Consider the following 22,982-nt stretch of genomic DNA (forward strand, 5'->3'; position numbering starts at 1 on the left):
GATAATGTTAATAGCAACATAATAGGGTTGTCAAGCGATTAAAAAAATTAATCGCAATTAATTACGCAATTAATTGCGCTGTTAAATAGAATACCATTTATTTAAATATTTTTGGATGTTTTCTGCATTCTCAAATATATTGATTTCAGTTACAACACAGAATACAAAGTGTACAGAGCTCACTTTATATTTTTGATTATAAATATTTGCACTGTAAAAAACAAAATAGTATTTTTCAATTCACCTACAAGTACTGTAGTGCAATCTCTTTATCATGAATGTTGAACTTACAAATGTAGATTTTTTTTGTTACATAACTGCACTCAAAAACAAAACAATCTAAAACTTTAGAGCCTACAGGTCCACTCAGTCCTACTTCTTGTTCAGCCAATCCTCAGACAAAAATGTTTGGTTACAATTTGCAGGAGAGAATGCTGCCCACTTTTTTTACAATGTCACCTGTAAGTGAGAACGGGCGTTCGCATGGCACTATTGTAGCTGGCATCACAAGATATTTACATGCCAGATGCGCTAAAGATTCATATGTCCTTTTGTGCTTAAACCACCATTCCAGAGGTCATGCATCCATACTGATGATGGGTTCTGCTAGATAACGATCGAAAGCAGAGTGGACTAAAGCATGTTCATTTTCATCATCTAAGTCAGATGCCACCAGCAGAAGGTTGATTTTCTTTTTTGGTGGTTCAGGTTCTGTAGCTTCTGCATTGGGATGTTGCTCTTTTAAGACTTCTGAAAGCATGTTCCACACCTCATCCCTCTCAGATTTTGAAAGGCACTTCATATTTTTAAACACTGGGTCAAGTGCTGTAGCTATTTTTAGAAATCTCACATTGGTACCTTCTTTGTGTTTTGTCAAATCTGCTCTGAAAGTATTCTTAAAACGAACATGTGCTACGTCATCATCTGAGACTGCTATAACATGAAATAAATGGCAGAATGCGGGTAAAACAGAGCAGGAGGCCTTCAGTTCTCCCCCAAGGAGTTCAATCAAATTTAATTAACACCATTTTTTTTAACAAACATCAGCATGGAAGCATGTCCTCTGGAACGGTGGTGAAAGCATAAAGGGGCATATGAATGTTTGCAATACCTTGCAACACCTACTACAAAACTGCCATGCGAACACCTGTTTTCACTTTCAGGTGACATTGTAAATAAGAAACAGGCAGAAATATCTTCCATAAATGTAAACAAACTTGTTTGTCTTAGCGATTGGCTGAACAAGAAGTAGGACTGAGTGGACTTGTAGGCATTAAAGTTTTACATTGTTTTGGTTTTGAGTGCAGTTATGTAACTGTGACAAAGCTCTGTCCTTGCTTCTGTGGGTCCCACATTTCCTGGTGGATTTCGCTAGCCTTAGAGGCTCACTGTGACCCTCCATGTAACCCTTCTTTCTCTAGAGACAAGGGTCACAGTCTACTGAGCCATTTTCATCATAAGCCAGCAAGGGAGGTGAGGAAGTTATCCTTCCTTGCACAGTCTCTTGTCTCCCAGTCTCAGTGATTAATCAGGGGGGCAAAGGTGGGGTGGCAAGCCCAGGCCCACCCTCTACTCTGGGCTCCAGCCCAGGGACCCTAATAGTATCAGCTATGGTAGCTGACCTTTTAGAAACATGACATGTACAATTCCCTGGGCTACTTCCCCCACAGCAGCCCTCACTTCCTCAAGCTCCACTTCACCCTTACCTCAGGGCCTCCTTCCTTGTGCCTGATATGGTGTGTACTACTCAGCCTCTCCAACAGCACAACTTCCACCCACAGCTCCTGACATGCACACCCACCTGACTGACTGGGAGGCTTTTAACTAGTTTCAGCCAGCCCCTGGTTGGCTTCAGGTGTCCCAATCAACCTAGTATTCTTTCTGCCTTCTGGAAAGTTCTTAATTGGTCCCAGGTGTCTTCATTGACCTGGAGAGGCTTTCATTTCACTTAACCTGGTACCAGGGATTTGTTTAGCCTGGAGCTAATATGTCTATCTCCCACTACTTTTCTATAGCCATCTGGCCTTGCCCCATCACAGTAACAAAAAAAAAAATCTATGTAAGTTAAACTTCCATGATAGAGATTGCACTACAGTACTAGTATGAGGTGAATTGAAAAATACTATTTCTTTTGTTTATCATTTTTACAGTGCTAATATTTGTAATAAAAAATAATAGTGAGCACTGTACACTTTGTATTCTGTGTTGTAATAGAAATCAATCTATTTGAAAATGTAGAAAAACATCCAAAAATACCAATTGAAATTTATTAAATGTTCTATCGTTTAACAGTGCGATTAATCATGATTGGTTTTTTTATTGCGATTAATGTTTTTGAGTTAATGGCGTGAGTTCACTGCAATTAATCGACAGCCCTACAACATAATCCTTTAATCAGACATTCATAACTTCAGTACAAAATTCTTGATTAGACTTTGGGACACCCAGCTATCCATTATTCCAAAGAATGTGGGCCTAATTCTCTACTTTGTTACACCAGTTTAACACCAGCATACCTCAATTGACTTTACTGGAATTACACTGGTGTAAAAACAGTGTACTAGAGCAAAGGAGCAGGCCTGTTATCTATAGATCTCTCTTTAACTATGTATTTTTTTCAAAAAATCCGGTGGATAACTGTGCACTTAATGTCCATGTGCTGAGCAGGTGTTTGTTCTTGCAAATAACTAATTATAGATGTGGATTCTCCAGTCTGCTAAGGCCACTTTACTGCTTGTGTAAAGTAGCTTTAAACTGGCCAGAGATTTGCAGTGTATAATTCCCCCCGCATAGGGGGAATTTATAGCCACCTCCCACCCCTGCTTCCTTTGCATTCCTAGCGTAAGAGGGAGGAGGCGGCGTATTGGGCTGGGGCAAGGTGGAGCTGTGGTAGAACTGAGTTCTGTCTTGCTCAGTCTTCCACTGGTGGGATACAGGTTGGATCTAATGGAGAATCAGAGCATCTATGTCTAACTGGTCACTTCCACATGGAAATACCTGATGTGGGTTTATAGTAATTTGGAGAGTTTTTCATGTACAATTATATGCTTTGCTTTCAATCAGGACCGTAATACTTTTTTGCATTTGTCTGAAAGTGATTGGCTTAGCATGACCATTTCCTATAACAGTTTTGAATTCCACCCGTTTTATTTTTTTCAGTTAGATTTTTTTTTTTAAAAAACATGACAGCAAGGCAGATTGTATTCAGACAGCCATGTGCTAGAATCTGCTTCAGTAAGATATTTCTAATTTTGCAGGATTATCTTTAGAACAATAGATAGACGGCTGTCCGTATGTCTTTTCAGGGGTTTTCTGAGCTGAATTTACAATCAGCTGATTAAAGGATTAACATGTTGCTTTTCACATCATCTGGTTTATAAAGAACCCCATATCTGTGACCACAAAATAGTTAGGAGTTTGGGAAAGGGCAGATAATGTGTACATCCACTTATTGCAATGGTGTGTGCAGATCAGATGTTTGCACATGCAATCCTCAATTGTCTTTCTCACTGACCATTTACTCTTTCAAATATCTGATTTGGGGTATAGTTACGTGAAGTTGTATGCCTGACTTTTTGATAATCTGGCCCATAATATATGGATTTGTTTATAACAAATTGATGACAAACATGACAATATCTTGGCATATTTTTCAATTTAACCCCTTTTTATATTGATTTTTTTATTTGTACTACTTTGCATATCTTCAAGCCTAGTAAAGAATATGAATGTGAGTGAACTACTAAGCAGTACATTATGTACTGTGTATTATGATGAGATTAGGCATAAAAAGATATGTTGACTAAATTGTAAATGAAATGCAGTATTTACAGAACAACGCTGTGATCCAAAGAACCTAGTTATGAAAAGCTAGCTTACAAACGATAAATCAGATGTAAAACAAAGAGTGCACAGTAACTTTTATTGATTGTTTCTTCTCCTAGAGCTCAGCAATGTGTATAATACATACTTTATAACTTTTCTTTCTTCCTGCAGTACTTGGGATGTATAGAGGTCTTACGCTCAATGAGATCTCTTGACTTCAATACAAGAACACAGATTACAAGGTAAGACTTTTTGCAAATAAATTCACATAGTTAACTCTTGTATTATCTCCAAACAGTCAAGCATATGACTGGAGAAGAGCAAATATGTAACTGAATGTTCAGACTCTTTGGTCCCATTCTTATATTTTGCATTTAAAGGTGGGCATCTTACATTAGTGTAGCTCCAAAGGGACTGAAAGAGTCTTTTTCTGCCTGTTCTTCTGCCCTTTCAGGCCCCAATTCAGCAAAGCATTTAAGCATGTGCTTAAGTACATTACTATTAAACAAATATTAATACTTCACTGAATAGGGACAGACTGCTGAATTGGGGCCTCAAGGCTTGAAATTCTAAAAAGCCTTAAGGAATTTTCTCTGTGTGTGTGTGTGTGTGTGTGTGTGTGTGTAATTTTTTTTAATTGTTCCTTGTGAAACTACAGAAAAGAAGGGTTAATATTTTTAAAAATTAAAAATCTATAGTACAGAAAATATAAATAGAAAGAAATCAGTAGAATGGTAATAGAAACAAATACAAGCCTATTATTCTTTCCAGAGAATCCATAATAAATAGTACGTACGTACACACACACACATATATATATATATACTGGGTTGACATTAGAATTTCTAAGCATAGCTTTTTTTTAAATTCATCACTAAAAGATGATACTGCTTTTAAAACATTATCCATGAATAATTCTATTTATAAAGAGATTCTTTAGGGAGAAATACAGCAAATGTTTGTTTTTTATACATTCTAGTTTTAGGGCCTGATCCCATTCACTTTGAATCAGGCCCCCCAATGTGGCAAGATGCCGGTGTCTTCTAGCATTTGGATAATACAGCTTCCAAAAACCATAGCCAAATCAGGTGTCTCAGATCCATGGCAGTAAACCATTCTGTTTGTCTGAAAAGGAAAAATATAAAATGGGATTAGTGGAGAAGGCTGTTGCCTTTTGAATTCAGGGAGATGGGTTGTGAATGGTGTTCTGGAAAACACCTCCCAGTTTCTAGTGGTCTATCTCAATCAAAGAAGTCATGATATATCTGTTATGAAACTAATACCTCTCGTGCTTGGATGTTCTTGTAGACTCCATGGACCAGATTCAGAGCTCTTGCACATGGGTGTAATTTCAGTGACTTACAAGAGTTGCACCTGCACGCACCGACTTCAAGTTTGCCCCCATGAGTAAGACTACACTGCAGTTGGAAGCTCACTAAAAGTAGCACCATGGCTGTTGTGACTCGAGCTCTCAAGCCTACCCAACCCCCTGGGTCTGAGCTTAGGTGGCTAGCCAGAGTCTTCGCCAGAGCCACAACTTCGGCACTGCTATTTTTAGCATGCTAGCTTGAGCTGAACTAGCATGAGTCCATCTACCTGGACTGGGAGGCTTGCTCCCAGTCCAGCTGCAGTGTAGGCATACCTTCTGAGTCCTTTAACTGGGTGCTCAGATACTATGAGGATGAGTGGAATAGAGATAGATGACAGAACATTATATTTTCCTGTCAAACATTCTAGGCCTTAGAAGACATTTGAGAATATTTCTTATAAGCTGTCTTCATGGTCTCCGTCTGTGTTTCTACAGTATTCACAATAATGGCCTTTTTAAGCGACTTCATGCCAGACAGAATTTTAGTGCTGACACAGGTGGCACATTTGTACTTACCACTTGGAAAGTTAAGTGATACTGGCTTATAAAACAATTTGTAATAGTTACTTACTTTGTTTTATATCTGAATATGAGCCACTTGTTGTTTGGTATACACTTTCCTTGGCTTAGCATTGCTTTTTTCTCCAGTAACTAGTTTAAAGATCCACTCTGTCAGTAAAACTCAACCACATTTTCCAATCAGAAAGCAGTATAATCTGTGGTCATTTTTACATGCAACATGTCACTGCTCCAGTGCTCTCTGAGTGCATGGTTATTTTTGGCTTTAACTGTGAAACATACATTTGGAAAGTGACGTTTTTCTGATGAAGTTGTAGCATAGCTTATCACATACTGGGCACTTCCTTGGCTCATATTCTTTTGACCACATCTAAAATGTAAGAAAAGTTGCAGGCAGAAAACCTTATGTTGCTTGGGGTTTCTTTTCTTTTCTTTTTTCTTTTTTTAAAATGATGCCACATAGACTCACTCCTCGGATTCATTCACAAGGTCTAATCCAAAGTCCACTGATGTCAGAGGGAGCTTTGGATGAGCTTTGAATCAGATGCTAGAACCTGAATCTGCATTTCACTAACATTAGAAATAATCACGGACATTAGAAATGCCTATGGCTTGGGTTACGGTTAAAGAAACCACCACAAGCAGTCTCTGCCTCACTTTGTAATTTCGTATTTCACATACAAGCTTATGTTTGATTAAGAAGTCACATTTCCCCAAACTCACTTTTGAGCTTTAACCTTCATGGTAAAATGTCACATGTGCACCAACTGATTCCTGCTGACCTCACTTACAAATAACAAACAGAAGTCTCTAAGTCATATTTATTCTAGGATTGTAGTAATTCTATAGTTTATTCATAATCTGTGCCAAATGCTCTGTATCATTGTCCTTGATTCTTGTATAAATGTCGGCAGACCCAATAGCGCAGCAGGTATACAAGTGAGGCATTATCACTGCTTGCTTGTTAGCTGATTTCTCTGCAGCTCTTTCACCAATGAGAATCATTTTAAAATTTGAAAATCCTTGTGTAGTGGATCATCGGCAGCAGGGATTGAAGCTGGGACCTGTGGTGCCTTTACTGCCTGAGCAAAAGAGCCCAGGTTCCATAAATTGCTCTAGGACTAGCCACTGGAAGGCGACAGAGTCACACTGTGTAAGCGTGGCTGCACCACTCCTCTTGGCTGGAGAAGATACCCTGAGCTTCAGATGTCTAAGCAGTTCAAATCCATGTTTGGATCACTAGTTATAATGCAACCTTCCTGGCTGGCTGTAAGCATGGATTGCTCTTGCTTTAGTTGATGCCATTTTGCTGTGAGATGTCCTTGCAAATCCTATAGACTTGAAAGAAGAAATGGCTCCACCTTTGGCCTGATATAACTTCTGACATCAGGTAATGTTTAGTAAGCACTCTAGAGGCCAGTTTGCAAATATGAGCCCAGTCAGAGTCTACCAGGATTCTGGAAACCTCTATTTCCCAGTGGCCATGCTGAAGGCTTGGTGTGCATGGACAGTAGCATAGTCACTCCCTTTCTAACATTACACCAACAGTTGCTCCCACAGCAGTACCATATCTGTCATTGCACACTCCTCTTCTCTGTGGGGCAGATTTTCAAAAGATTTCAGCTCTTACAATTGGGGCCAGATTTCTGAAGAGCTCAGCTCCCATTTAGGCATCACCGTAAGTGGCCACACATTCAAAAGAGATGAGCTTGTTTGAAAAATCTGACCCTGTAATTCCTTCCCCCTGACTTTTGCCAAGATCAATAATGAGTAAGGAGAGAAGAGATTCCCGAGGACCTGATCACAAGATTAAGGGGCCAAGGAGTAGCTTTATCTGAGGCACAATAACCAAGAGCTCAAAACATTTAAATTAAATATGTAACGCAGTTATTGCACATTTAAAATAACACGATGGGGTGGAATGGGGGCGGGGGGGGAGATAAAGTTCCTGGACAAGCCATCAGGTTAAAAGATTGTGTAAATGTCATATTTGATGTATATTGTTCAGGTGTCTAGAATTTATCTTTGGGCCAGATTGTTTGGGACTCGTTCTATTGGCAAACTTTTGCTCACCTGAATAGTCCTATTGAAGTCTATGGCTTGTTTGAATAAGTGCTCATTATGATGGTTGTAAAGACTCCACAGTCTTGCTTGTAATCGAAGGAAAACAAAGTTGTAATTCACTGGGAGGTTCTGTTGATCTCAAGGGCAAAATTTCTAAAGCAGCTTTTAAAATTGTGTCCACGATGTGATACATCTAAGTTTTTGTATATGCAAAATTATATATATTTGTGCATACCTGCTACATTGATGCATGCTTGCGGAGAGGAAGAAAGAGCTTTTTTAGCCAAATCGCAGAACTGAGAGTCAGACTCCTGGGTTCTATAGGTTCTGGCTTCTTGTCTCCTGGGACACACCACTTAATCTGTTTTGACCTCACAGGGTTGTGAAACTAAATAAATGTTTGTAAAGTGCACTGAAATCTTTGGATGGAAAGGACTGTAGAAGTGCGAACAATTAATACTGGCTGAGATTTTGAAAGCTGCCTAATGGATTTAGATGCCCAAGTCCCATTAGAAATTAAGGGGACTTAGGTGTCCAAACTCCCTAGAAAGTATTGAAAATCATCCCACCTATTATTATTTAATCAGGTATTTAGATACCCAAATCCAAGTGTATGCTTGGGCAAAACCAAACACATGAAAAACTGGCACCTTTTGAAGGCCCAAATAAATATGATTTGCTTAGGGGTCTTCCTTCTCAAGGTCACTCGTGAAAAATATAAGGTATTTTCACTGTTTCACTTGGCGCTTTGTGTGTCTAACACTTAACTTGAATTGTTTATCATTCTTAAAAATTAAAATGTTAAATATTTTAATAGTTAATATACTTTCTACGTAAGTGAAATCAATGAACAGATGCTTCCATTTACCATGCTGTTAGTAGAAGGGTATCAACAGTTTCAGTGTTGCCCAGAAAAACGTGGTGGTATATTATTCTGTGGCTATGGCTTATGGAGAAATGAAAAGGTAAGTATAAATTGTATGAGATTTTTCCTTGATCGTTGTGAAATTTGAAGTTGCCAGAGGCTTTTACTACAGAACAAATGTGACAATTAGAGTGCTATTGTCACTTGTGAACCTATTCTTTTGTAATCTCCACGTGAATCTTTGAATTTTTAAATGGAAGTGCAAGCAAAAGTGTCAGTAGGTATAGATAATGGTAAAATAAAAGCTAACTGAATCCACAAACTGTATAATTAACTATGCATTGGCAATTCTTGGCACACACCTGAAGTAATGCTAACTTGCTTGGGCAAAGGGAAGAACAGAAGTGTTTCTTTCTCAACGTAGAGGAGGAGCCAGACAACTGAACTAACTGCAGCTGGCAACTGGTCCTAAATTCACCATGACTCCTTCCACCATCGCCACTGAAAGGGACCACCTTTAAAGTTTTTTTTTTGGCCAGCCCATTTGTGTCCTCAAACTTTTTATTAAAAAAATATTCAGGTAAAATATTATTGCAACACGTGCAATGTTTACAGTTCATCTAATACACAAGTGTCTACATCTGTGTGCTTACTGTTAAATTTGTTACATTATAATGAGCTTTAGCTACCATGTTGCATGCATGGACCGAATTATAATTATGTTGCATGTACAGTTTGTCATACTACAGGTATCTGGATTACAAGCCTGCATGTTCTGTGTTGTTGTTAGCTAATTGAGTGCAATTACTTTAGTGCATGCAGCGTCTGAAAGCCATCTCACCATACTGAGTGAAACATTATGTTGCATGTTCCGTTAATAAGTAGATCCCCATAGCGGAATAACTTATATTAGCGATGGGCCTGAATACAATCCAGATCCTAGTCCCCCATGAACTTTGTGGGGATAAGGTACTCAAACCCTGCTCACAGCCCAGATCTTGTGGTTGGACCCTCCCTTCATAAGGGGCTGAACCAAAACCATAAATACACACTTTTCCATCCATTCCCCCTGCCCCGACTCTTGGAGAGGAGGTATTCAAAATCCAAATCCAAGGTACAGAACTAGGTTCAGGCCCACCACTAAATTATATTGATGACGTTTCAATTCATCTAGTATTTCTTTACATGTTTTGTATTCTTTACAGAAACTTATTGCCAGCAAAGATCACCCAGAAGGAAGGAAGACATTGGGAGGGAAAAATGGCTCCACTATAGCTTATGAAGAAATTTAGGTAACATGTATTTATTTCAAACGATAAGTCTTATGTAGTCACTGAATTCCCCCCACCTCTCAGCTATTTGGAAAATATTACTTTTGCTTGGAAAGCACCAGTGTTCTGTAGTTTACCTGTGGTTAATGGACCATGGATTTTGCCATCTGGATGGTACTGTAGGGGTGTGTAATACATAGACTCAGATTGTAAGTAACCCCAGCACACCTGTGCATGGACAGAGGGATGATCAAGAAGCTGTGCAAAGGGAGAAAAGCTACACAGGGGAGAACTCTGGGGAGCACAGGGACTGCTTGCTATTACTCCCCTTTTCAGGGCAGGGAGGAGACAGGGCTGTGCTCGTAACCTGTAACAGCAAGCTGTGGAAGGAGAGCATCTGCCCCATTTTTATGCAAGGAGGAGCTTTGGTTCTCCTCTTGGGGCAGTGGAGCTCCAGACAGACTGCCCCCTCCTCAGGTCTGTGACTCAAAAGTTACTGTCTAGCCCATGCTTTACATACTCTGAGAACCTTCAATGGATAGCAGATTAGTAGTAGTAGAATTAGTAATTTAATGTTAATGAGTTTCATACCAGGAAATGTGCCCAGTAGGTGAATAACTGCTACTCATATGCACCAGAATTATGAATAATACCTGGATACCTAATTTATAATACCTGACACTCATGCTTAACAGAATAACAAATACTGATGGGGGAATAATTTACATCTGCCCACTTAGCTCCCATAAAGTAGCATGCAAATGTGTTGGAACAAACAGGCTTTTTAATGTGCTTTACATTGTAAGCATCTTTAATTTTAATTTATTGGAAACATTTTCAATAATGTTGGATTAATTTGATCTATGGTAGTTCAACAATAAAGAACAAAAGTGGACAATAATAACTTATTAAGCCTGGGCGGCCTTCCCTGTCTCCTTTTGCTAGCCTCTGTGAGTAAGAAAGAGCTACAGAGAGAACTGGGTTGGGGGAGAGTTGAAGACAAAATTGCCAGCTTCATGTCTTTGGCAACTCTCCTGTGGATGTAGCTGCACCCTGCATTATCAGACAAGAGGTTGATGAACCTGAGCAGTTCTGTTGGCTTTTCTTAGCCGAGATAAATAAATTCAGTTCCAGAATAACTGTCTTTGTACTGAAGTATAAAATGCAAAATGTGTCCTGTCTGAGATATTGATTGAGAGTGAGTGTGTGTGTGTGTGTGTAAAGTTTGGAGTTTGTGGCAATTGTGGATTTAGAGGGAAGCAAAATAAGTGAGACTTCTCAGGGCTATAAGAGAACATCGGGGACTCATTTCAGTAGTTAGTGTGAAGCAGAGGGGTTTTATTCCTGCTTTTAAAGGCAAATCTCAGTGCAAAGTTAACTGTGGAGTCATTACTTGACAATTAGGAGACTGTCAAATTTTTAACAGCAGATAGGCCATGGGACTGCAAACACACGGAGAAAACCGAGGTGCGGGGAAGCTGAGTGACTCTTTTTTACACCATGCATAATTAGTCTGTGGAACTCATTGCCACAGGATGTTGTTGAGGCCAAGAACTTATCAGGCAGTAAAGAAGGGATTGGACACTTATATGAATAATAAGGCTAGCCAGTTTTATAATCACTAATCCAAACCCAAGAGATTTTGGAAGAGTTGTAAAAGCTCATGCTTCAGGATTTAAGATAATCTCTAGCAATCAGTGGGAGAGTCACTTGGGGCAAAGATTATCCCGTATATGTCTAGCAAGGGCTCTGAAGTGACAGGTGTTGTCTGCTCTTAGAGACAGGGGACTAGACTAGAAGAACTTTAGGTCTGATCTAATATGACAATTCCTATGTTCCTGTGGCTACTGTGAGCCGATGGCTGAGCTAGGAATAGAGTTTGTCTTCTGTGTCTCAGTCCATTGTCCTGCCCACTGGTCTACTCTTCCAGAGGCCATACTGGAACAGAGAATGATGGCCTGCAAAGGAGGTTCGAGAATTATGGCATCTTAACTAAACTGATCTAGACTTAGGTTCTTCCTTTAGTTCAGGGGTGGCCAACCTGTGGCTGAAAAGCCACATGCAGCTCTTCAGAAGTTAATATGCGGCTCCTCGTATAGGCACCGACTCCAGGGCTGGAGCTACAGGCGCCAACTTTCCAATGTGCTGGGGGGTGCTCGCTGCTCAACCCCGGCTCTGCCACAGGCCCTGCCCACACTCCACCCCTTCCCGCCCCCTCCCTGAGCCTGCCGTGCCCTTGCTCCTCCTCCCTCCCCCCCAGCCTCCTGCATGCCATAAAACAGCTGATTGGGAGGTGCTGGGAGTGGGGGTGGGGGCTGCTGACATATTACTGTGGCACTTTAGCAAGGTACATTGGTAAATTCTGGTTCCTTCTCAGGCTCAGGTTGGCTACCCCTGCTTTAGTTTGTTGGCATCACTGAACTTACCTTCCAAAAACAATCCCTAAATACAGGGTTTTGCGCACACACTATTTATGTACACTAAAAGGTGGTTTTTAGAAGCTTGTTTTGAAAATGTACCCCTTCTAATGGCAGAGCTTTTAGAGTCTGTGTGATGCTTAAACATAAAGGGTGATTTCAGAAACATGCAAACAACTGTGTGCACAAAAATGAAGTTGTCTAATTGGCATGTACAGTTGCCATAGCTGTGCACAGAATCCAATATATATAGGCTCCTAAGATGCCAGTTAGGTGCAAAACTGACCCTGTGTGTATGCAATTTTGTGGTTATAAATACAAATTAGGTGTGTAATTGCATGCACAATTCCGAAAATCAGAACAGTCAGACTTTTTAACTAGCTTATTAGAAGTAGGTTTTAACAATATGTAATTCTCTATGCTGCTGGTGTATAAAACAGTAGGATGTTCTGGAGCTCATATGAGCCTAAAGACTTCGGTTTTATAAATCTGCATTTTATTCACATTTTGTGTGGAATTTAGTAAATATGTGACTAGATTCCCACAAAGGCTTGATAGGAGTGAAAGGTACTGGTTGTGCTATGATCTTCTGCCTGGTGTATTGCTTAATAAATATGCATCTATGGAAGTTCAAAAATAAGTGAACACCACTAAACCAAATCAATGGGTGGTAAAAAATCTTTGGCAGTGAAGGGATTAAAAAAGCATCTAAGAATTGTTGACGCAGGGTGCTCTGAAATAGCAATAAGGCTTGAGTGCACTGACTTTTGTCATTGATTTAGAAAACACTTTTCAAATGAATATAGAAAACTGAGTGCAAGAGTATTGTGCCAATGCCCTTGAATTACTACTGTGTAGTTCAACATACATCTAACCATATGTTATGTTCTGTAGCTAATCATTTCCAAAGATGTATTTCTCATTAGAGTTGATTACACAGTCCTGATTGTGTATAGTTTATAAAATATGTTAAGGATAGAATGTCCAGCTTGTTTTTGTTTTCCCCCTTACAGATCTGTCACACATAGAGAATCCCACATAGCAAGAAACAAACTGAGAAGCTGAAGGGAAGAAAGAAGAATGGTTTTATATCTTCCTGTATAAGTTTACCACCATTTGTCTGCCATATTCATCACCACCAACTTATTCTATAAATCCTCCCCTCTGCTGCATGCTTTCCGTGACCTGGAACAAGTTGGCTAGTTCACATTCCTCTTCTGTGAGTTCACTGTAACCATTTCACATTATTAGGTCCTTTCACCCCTTGTACAAGCAGCTCTGCTCCAGGATTACTCTTTACACCATTTATATCACGAAACCTGTCCACTATTCTTTCCTCATTCTCTTCCATACTCTCAGTTCTCTGTTCATTAGCTACTTTTTCATCCCCACCTCTAGCAGACCCCACCCATTTGCCTCTCTGCCTTTAAAGCACCACTAACTATTATATGTGAGCACCAGCCCTTAAGGCTTCTTAATCCTCCCTTAACCACTTCAAACACTACAAATTTACTGTGCCTGTTTTGTAAATGAACAAATATTCTGATTATTAAATATATTTCTGAAAGTTTACTTTTGGCCTCTGTGGGATTTATTCAGAATTAAGGTGTTAATATTTTAATATAGGCCATTTTTCTCCTTGGCAGGTGGTAGCTATATAATATGTTTGTTAAAAAGATTGGCAAAGATTGTGTTCAGAAATCAATAGGGGCAGACTGCACAATTTGTCCAGAAATGTGCAGTTCTTTTTCTAAGTAAATTCATTGAATGTTTGTTGCATACAGTAGTTTCTCTTTGTTTCCTTTTTTAGTCTGTGGAGCCCCAGGTGTGGGATTCAGGCTGGCAAAGATACAGATGGAAGTGTGGGGTAACATGGATAGACAAGAGGAAAAACAGCAAGTTTTATGGCTGTGGCATGCAAGTCTTTTGTGTGCAAATTGGTCAGGGTTTCTAGTCTCAAAATTGACCTACCAAGTTTTTTTTTTTAAATTCAATTGAAAAGTCAATGCAACTTTTCCATGTCTGTCTTTGTCTACAAAACAATAGCTTTAGTACTCTTTTCATAAAAAGTAATAAATTACATGAATTAAATTTTTAAAAATCCAAAACAAAACAAGCAAGGGTACATTCATGTGATTGTGAAAACCATGTTTATTAAAGAAACAGATTTCAGCTTCCTTAGGGCTAGAAGTGCTCACAAAGTATGATGGTTTAAAGTTATGAAAAACAGGACTATGGCCTTTTACATGGAACATGAAGCCAATATGAAAGGCATGCTTTTCTTTTTCACAGTAATGTCAGATCATCATGGAGCACTGTAGGTAAGACTGGAGAAATTCAGTATTGCATATAGACAACACTTCACTTGGTACATTTGCCATCTAAAATCTATACTGAAAGCAAAGAGCGTGTGTTGTGCTGAGAAAATGACTTCAGATATGACCATCTGCAAAGCAGAAAATATTTAGGGCCAGATTTGGAACTCAGTATGTGGTCCTTAATTGCAAGTCTGCACAGAAACAAATTTTACAAGATATCAAGATAGTGCCGCACTATGTGGTACATATCTGAGATCAGTGCCTGGTTACCATAAGGGCATGGGGCGCAGAAAGATTTAAACATATTATTGAAAACCACTTTTCCACATCAAGCAAGAAATTACATTTATGTCAAATTTTTCAAAGTCTGTGCAATTGATTAGTCAAGCAAATGTGCCATAAACCTCTATTTTCCTGTTCAGATGAGTGTCAGGTAAGTCAGATAAGTGCATGCTCAAACTAGCAGCTGTATGCACAGTTAATCTGGTTTGATGTGTGCCTATACAGGGAATGGTGGGTGCAAAATTGGAGAGGATGATTAATATGAGAATCAAAAGGTGAGTAAGGAACTGGTTAAAGGGGAAACTACAATGAGCCATGCTGAAAAGAGCACTGTCAGGGCGGAAGGAGGTTATTGGTGGAATTCCTCAGGGACTGGTCTTGGGACCAATCTTATTTAATATTTTAATTAATGCCCTTGGCGCAAAAAGTGGAAGTGTGCTAATAAAATTTGTGGATGACACAAAGTTGGGAGGTATTGCCAATATGGAGGAGGACCGGAATATCATACAAGGAATTTTGGCGTAATAAAAATGGGATGGAATTTAACAGTGCAAGATCATGAACTTAGGGACTAACAAGAATTTTTGCTGTAAACTGGGGACTTATCAGTTGGAAGTGACAGAAGAGAAGACCTGGGTGTATTGGTTGATCACAGTATGACCATGAGCCCCCAATGTGATGTAGCTGTGAAAAAAGTCTAATACAATCATGCATCAGGTGAGATGTTTCCAGTAGCTAGGAAGTGTTATTACCATTGCACAAGGCACCAGTGAGACCTCATCCAGATGAGGAATACCGTGTGCAATTCTGGTCTCCCATGTTTAAGAAAGACTAATTCAAACTGGAACAGATGCAGAGAAGGGCTACTAGGATGATCAGAGGAATGAATAATCTTTCTTATGAGAGGAGACCTAAGGAGTTTGACTTGTTTAGCGTAACAAAATGAAGGCTGAGCGGAGATATAATTTCTCTCTATAGATATATCAGAGGGACAAACACCAGGGAGGGAGAGGAGTTATTTAAGTTAATGGCAACACTGGCACAAAAACAAATGGCTATAAACTGGCCATCAGTGAGTTTAGGCTTCAAAGTAGATGAAGGTTTCTAACCATCAGAGGAGTGAAATTCTGGAATACCTTCCCAAGGGGAGAAGTGGGGGCAAAATACCTAATTTGTTTCAAGACTGAGCTTGATAAGTTTATGGAGTGGATGCTATAATGAGGTTGCAATGGCATATGGCCCATCTGTGACTGCTGTTAGCAAATATCTCCAATGGCTGGAAATGAGACACTAGATGAGAAGGGCTCTGAGTTACTACAGAGAATTATTTCCCAGGTGTCTGGCTGGTGGTTCTCACTCACACACTCGGAGTCTAACTGATTTGCCATATTTGGGGTCAGGAAGGAATTTTTCTCCAGGTCAGACTGGCAGAGACCTTAGGGCACAGGAGCTTAATTTCTAATCTGCCGGGGGGTATTCCCCCCCAGCTCCAGCTAGGCCCTGCCCTCACTCCACCGCTTCCTCCAATGCCCCACCCCTGACCTGCTTCTTACTGCCCCCCCTACCTCTTCCTAGGCCCAAAGTGGGGATGACCAGCCAGCTGTTTTCCTTCCATCTGTTTATCTAATCAAGGATCTAGATGAGCACCTCAGTACATGAGCGCTTTCATGCCTACTGACCGAGTAAATGCTACACCTTTTTGCAGCAGCTCTAAGGATCGCTGGTGAGCAGCTGACCCCAGACTTCTCTGGGCTATCCTGTCTTGCACAGGCAAAATTGCTTGGAGAACTTCTTCTCCAGCTCCACTATATTCACCACCATGCTTCAAAGATAAGCTAGTATGACATTCAAAGCTCCTAATATCACCACCAAAACCATTGTTCATTTTAGAGCTGAGGTTGCTCTCATGTATTTACTGAAAAACAAGGAACTTGCTAGTTAAAGCAATACTACAGTCCAGACTAGTTTCAACGTGTCTTATCAGCTCAATATCATAACACCCAAACGCACTCTCGTCCTCCTGAGAGCCACAGCACACTGTTTTTCATTTCACACACTCAGACACACAACCTGAACTCCAAGCTCAGCAAGGTTAAGGTGTTTTATGAACAAATGTACCTGCAGTTGGAAGTCTGCAGTGTGTTATTACTGCCTAAGCTGATATGCATTCTGGCTCCCCATCTGTCCTCCATCCCCCTTTCCAGATCCACTTCCCAGCTAAAGTGTGCAGTGCTTCGATTGGCTGGCTATTCCAACAGGAGGCTGGTGATACGACCAGCCAATCCTTCAAGCTAGGTTTCTTCCTCTCATTCCAGTACATTCACTTCCCCAACCTCAGACCTGATAAGGGTAGCCAGCAGGAGTCCCAATCTGATGGACTGACTGAGTTCCCTCAGTGTAGGGCTCCTCTCTTGACATTCAGTTGGCAGAGAGGCCAGGCAACCAAAGAAGTACCTACCCCAGCTCAGCATCAGAGATGGAGATGTCTCCAATGCAAAGATGCAATCTACGCTTGTCAGGAAAATTTGCCTGCAAACTCTCCCTGCCCCTCCATGCCTTCTGTTGCTGATAGTTGCTGGGAGATTGTAGGAGCAGGCAGGGAGAGGTGCAGGAAAATTTACCTGATAAGCGCAGGTTGTATCTCTGCAGTCAGAGTGGATGAGTAGCTGAAGAACTGCCCAGACCAGCTCTGAAGCACACTGGGAAGGGATAGGGAGTAAGTCTGGGGAGCCGGCCATGGGCTGGGGAGAAGGACTCCCAGCTGCTGCCCAGTTCTCCTCACTGTTTTTGCAGGACCCAGGGCTTGCTGGGAGCCTGTCTGAGGAGCCAGAGATGCTCATGGCTGGGCAGCATGGCTAAGGAGGCAGCATTGGATCATAGACATATGTGTTGGCTTTTCCTAGGGTTAATGAAAACAGTTCTTACGAGCAAGGGGAATATTTGCCAGCTGGTCTGATTGTTAACTGCTGTATCTGGGAGTGTTAGTAACAATTTTATGGAAAACAAATTGCAGAAAATTCACTGGGCTTCTGAACTGGGGTAGATTTGGAGACTAAATTCAATCACTGGACAGTGAAATGGAGGGATTTAGTCTTGCTTTAAGGGCCTGATCCAAAATCTGTTGAAGTTAATGGGAGTCTTTCCACTGACTTCAGGTGCATTGGTTTGGGCCCTAGGTCAGAAGTGCCACACAATCTGAACCAGGGGCATGTGCAAGAGGGGCAAGCAGGGGCACGACTCCCAAGTCAACAAAACCAAGGCACAGAACTCCTTCATGGCAGGGAGAGCGAGCTCCTCCTGCCCCAGGCCGCGTGGGAGCTCTGGCTCCCATGGGGCCATGGGGGAGGAGGGGGAGAGCCAGCTCCTCCAGCCACCAGGGGACAGCGAGCGTTACAGGCCCCAGGGCTATGAGGGTGTAGGGGAGCCAGCACCTCAGCCCACGGGGGGCACAGAAAGTGCCCCTCCAAAAGTGGCCAAATTTTTATTTCTGTACACGCCCCAATCTTCACTATGGAGTCACTACTGATTCCTCCATAATAAATCAATAACTTCATTCGTTAGGCCATTGTCCGTGTGTGCACTTGCACATACGTGTGCACCCTCTCCCATATGCACACTGATCACATACATTCACATAGACTATGGGTTGAAACAGTAACACGGATACTGTGTCAGAATAGAATTAAAGTAATATTTTGGTTTTTAATGATGCTTTAGGTTGGCTTTGAGATTTTGGTCATTTCTGGCTGTGTGGGCTTTTGAATTTGCGGTGGGTTCCCTCCAATTTTGTTATTTTTAAAAATATTTGGTTGTATAAAAGTCATTTGTCCACTTGGAAGCATACACAGACTATTCTGTTCAAGGCTAGATCCATTACAGCATTGATATTAACATGACTAAGAAGGACTGTGCATGCACGTTTATGGATTTTCAAGAATTAACAATTTGGTTGTTGCATTTGACCTATTGTTTAAAACCTAAAGGGCTTAAAGACATTCACCTGTCGCTGCATGTTCAGCAAAATTTCATTTTGAAATGCAATCCTATTCTTCATTCAAATTCCCCCTGAGTGTATGTTTCTTTCACTTAGTCTGTCAGCATTAATTTACCAATGACACAAGTGTGATTAGAAAACAAAAACATAATGTTTGTGGTATAAAGATATTTGTAGTGGTGAGGTCAGGCCACAAGTTATGTGGGTCATAATGAACAAATACCAGTAAAATCCTTACACCACAACACACTGTCATATATTTTCTTTACAACATACATTTTACATCAAAATGATTGCAGAAATATTTTAGAGAGTTCTGATACTATGTGAAACCAGGCTGGCTTGGCTCTGCACAAGCTTCAGAGGGGGAGGAAAATAATCATCTCTATGTTCTAAATTTAGAAAAAAAAAACCCAAAATAAATACATATGTTAAAAATGGTCTCAAATGGTGTTTAATAATTAAGAGCAGCATTGTTTTAAGACCTGATATCTCACTAGGATAAAAAAAAAAGAGAATTGTGCAGCACATACCAGCTCTCCAATGGCGTAAAGAACCAATTTTTATCCTTAATGGTTCTCAAGTTATTGCACCTTGAACCAAACTGAACTGAGTGTTGTACCTCAGAGCAGAGTAGTCTAAATTTGGAGAAAATTCCACATTTGGGCAGGAAGGTAGAAGGGAAATGTTTTTGGCTGGTTGTATTTTTTTAAAAAATGGAGTCTGTTTTAAAGCTGATCAGAGATGATATCTTCACTGGTGAGAAAAGAACTAATTGACTCTCTAGTTATCAGGTCTTCACTTGTGACTGAATGCCATAAAGAACTAAGTTGTCAAATATTCCCCTTCAGTGCAATTTGAACATATAATGAAGAAACCAGCACATCCATTTGCTCTAAAGCTTATTTTCTGTCTCCACAGGGAAGCAATCAGCCGTGTTTGTGAAGCAGTACCTGGAGCCAAAGCAGCCTTCAAAAAAAGAAAGGTATTTTTCTTTCTTTCTTGTCAGAGACCCATATTTTCTTAGGTCAGCATAGTGGAAACCAGACACAGTGGGCAGGTGTGTTTTAAGCCGGCCTGAGAACTGCAGGTGCAGAATCTTCCAAAGTCTTGTCTGTGTGCAGCCACTGTTGATTGCACCTACTGCCCTTCCAGTCAGCATCGTTCATAGGAGTTCAAAGTAAGGGAGTGTAAAGATATTCCTTCCTCCCCTACCTGGGATATCCACATCATGGCGAGTAGCATAGCTGGGTAGGGAAGTGGCTGGGGAGTGGGTGAAGTCTTGGCTCTGCCCCCACGTTACTGGCCACAGTAAAGGGGGAAGTACACTGTGCGAGGTTTCCAGCTACACAAACTGTTGCCCTCCTGGAGCAAGGAGAGAACCAGCCAGCCACCATATTGTGACTCTGAGTGCCAGTACGATCCCGGCTCTACCTCTGGAGCAGCACAACTATGAACTGCCCCAACTCAGGGCTTGTGATAAAGCCACAGTTTAGCTCTTAGGAAGTCTAGTTTGCAGTGACATGAGCTTGTATCTAAAATGGATAGCTGTTGTACTACCAACAGAAATAGAATGTATGAGGGAGGGTTCAGAACAAGAACCCACACACCGTCTTTGCTGAATGTAGCTTTTTCTTGTAGCTGAGAGCCATGTAATATATATTTAGCTCTCATGGTCACAAGGGGGTACTGTATTTAGCTCCCAGTGACACATATGCAAACACTGAAACAACAAATACCACAGTGACAGTGCTATCTGCTTCAGAACAGATTTGTTTTTTCAAAGAATTTCTTCCATATTCAGCCTTTTTAATGGGGGCTTTTAATCAGGAAGTAAAAGAAAGGCAAATGTCTTTTTTTCTTGAAAAACAAAATGACACAAAATAACACTGGGAAAATGGATGAAAGGAAGTTCCTAGTGCCCAAAGAGCCATCTTGCTGAATCAGTGTGTCTAAGAACAGTGTCTCTTGTTTAAATATTAGAATCCGAATACTCAGGTACATCAGTCTTGAAAAATTGGACAGAGATTTGGTTGTGGAAAGCAAAATATATCAACGAGTGTAAATTGTCCCACAGTAATTGAGAATTTAGGGTAGGTTGTCCATTTAGAAAATACAATCCATGAGGAAAGTATTTGTTACTTTACTGACTGTGCTTCTCATCGGCACTCCAGCTCATCCCTCCTGGCATTGCCGATGTCCGGTGATGTTCTATTTAGATGTCCCTCCACCACCTGATGGCGTCCAACACCATTAGTTGCCGCCTCAGCCGAGCGTAGCGTTGACTGATTCCGCATTTTCTCAGCACTCGCTCGTACTACTTTTAAAATAAACCAACCCTTTGGGATTGGAAATGGTGCTGGTAAATCTTAACAACAGCAACAAAAAACACATGAACTTTTGCAGATCTGTGCTCCACCCTGTCTTCATGGTGACTCTAATATTTTTGTCAGTTTCCGCTCATGTATCTTAATTTACATGGCTAGGGCAAATTCTCGTCTCTAGTCTGTAATATGGATTTATTACATATTAATAAAAAAATTCTCCTATGTGAAGTACACTGGCTTAGTGTATGCAGTTATATCTCCTTCTATCTCTAATGAGAATAAGACTCTGCTTCTTACTTATAGATAACAAAGTTATTCCTTCATCTCAAGTAGTAAGAATATGTGCTTTTGGTGTTGCAAGTCCAGGGTTTGATCCCCACTGACTATTGTACAGTAATAACGTTTTGTAACCTATGGTTTGTTGCTATATTCCACACTTTAGCTTTAACCATTTTGTTAATTGTGTTATGAGGAATGACCTACAGAGAAAAGTAGCTGCCCAAATGAAGTGATCACTAGTGTAGAGCAAAAGTTGTCATTCTTGAATAGCAGCCCTTAAGATGTCAGCTGAGCCTGCACGAAGTGTGTCATGTACCCCTTGTACAGGGGAGGTTGGAGGGCTGCTATTAGCAAGTCAGGCTCCTGTACTGGATATAGACTGGCTACAGAGCTCCTTTCTCAGAGGTACACCAGATATGAACCTTCCATAAAGATCCTTTAATGAACTGCCAGGAGTGGCTGAGGTTAGCTTAAATGGGATTTGTTACACACAGTGTCCCTATGTGGCTGAACAGTATAATACAGCGGCAAAGAGTCCTATGGCACCTTATAGACTAACAGACGTATTGGAGCATAAGCTTTCGTATTGAAGCATAAGTGGGTGAATACCCACTTCGTCAGATGCATGCATGCGTAACAGTGAGTTGTTATTGCAAATCAACTAAAATGCATTCCATTACTTCACAGCCACCAAGCAAAGTTCTCTCTAGCATCTTGGGAAAGAGCAATCTTCAGTTTGCAGGAATGAACATAACTCTGAATATATCCACCACCAGCTTAAATCTAATGACTCCTGATTCAAAGCAGGTTTGTGTATAAAAATCCCTAATAAATCCATGGATGAAGAGCATACCATATAATGTTTGCTACTTGATAAAATGCTCCTGTGCTCAAAGTATTATTTCTTTATCAAATAAAAAAGAAATGAAAATATGAAGTGCAATAGATTAATTAGTTTGTTTACACATTTAACATAGATTGGTGAAAATAGTGTTCTCACAGTAATTCTGTCATTACCTCTCAAAAGGTTCACTTTACAATGTGAAATGGCCTTTTCTGGCAGAAAAAGGTCCAGTTCCAAACTCTGGCAGTGTTTGGTTCTGACCCATCTACAGAGATGAATGCCTATTCCCAGTGGTTTTTCTTTCTTTTTCTACATATTGTTTAGAGGGCATTCTATTCATAAGGTGATGTTAAAAATCCTGCTTTGGGGGTTTTGCACTTCAGTGAAATGTCTGCCTTTCAGAAGAAGGAAGCCTGTGTCAACCAACCACTTTATTCTTCTCCTTTGCGCTGAAGGTATATACTGACTTTGGGGAATCACTGCAGTGGGTTGTGAATGATGTATGAGATGAGAAAAAATCTTGCTCGCTATGCATATAGAGAAAGCTGATAGTGTTGCATAATCCCTGCTGTGCTGTTTGCTGTGAGCTACGTACCTAGATATGCCTA

General features: G+C 40.5%; 1 protein-coding gene across 1 annotated transcript in view; it reads left to right on the forward strand.

The window, feature by feature from the left end:
* The window catches only part of SHC3 (SHC adaptor protein 3), a 75,132-nt gene that overhangs the window by 27,905 nt on the left and 24,245 nt on the right, over positions 1–22,982 (forward strand). The window contains exons 2-4 of the mRNA XM_074953107.1: positions 3,997–4,067; positions 19,846–19,909; positions 22,218–22,337. Of these exons, the coding sequence (XP_074809208.1) occupies positions 3,997–4,067; positions 19,846–19,909; positions 22,218–22,337 (255 nt within the window). The remainder of the gene's footprint in view (positions 1–3,996; positions 4,068–19,845; positions 19,910–22,217; positions 22,338–22,982) is intronic.

Source organism: Natator depressus, chromosome 5 (genome assembly GCF_965152275.1).
Source record: "Natator depressus isolate rNatDep1 chromosome 5, rNatDep2.hap1, whole genome shotgun sequence".
Classification (NCBI taxonomy): Eukaryota; Metazoa; Chordata; order Testudines; family Cheloniidae; genus Natator; species Natator depressus.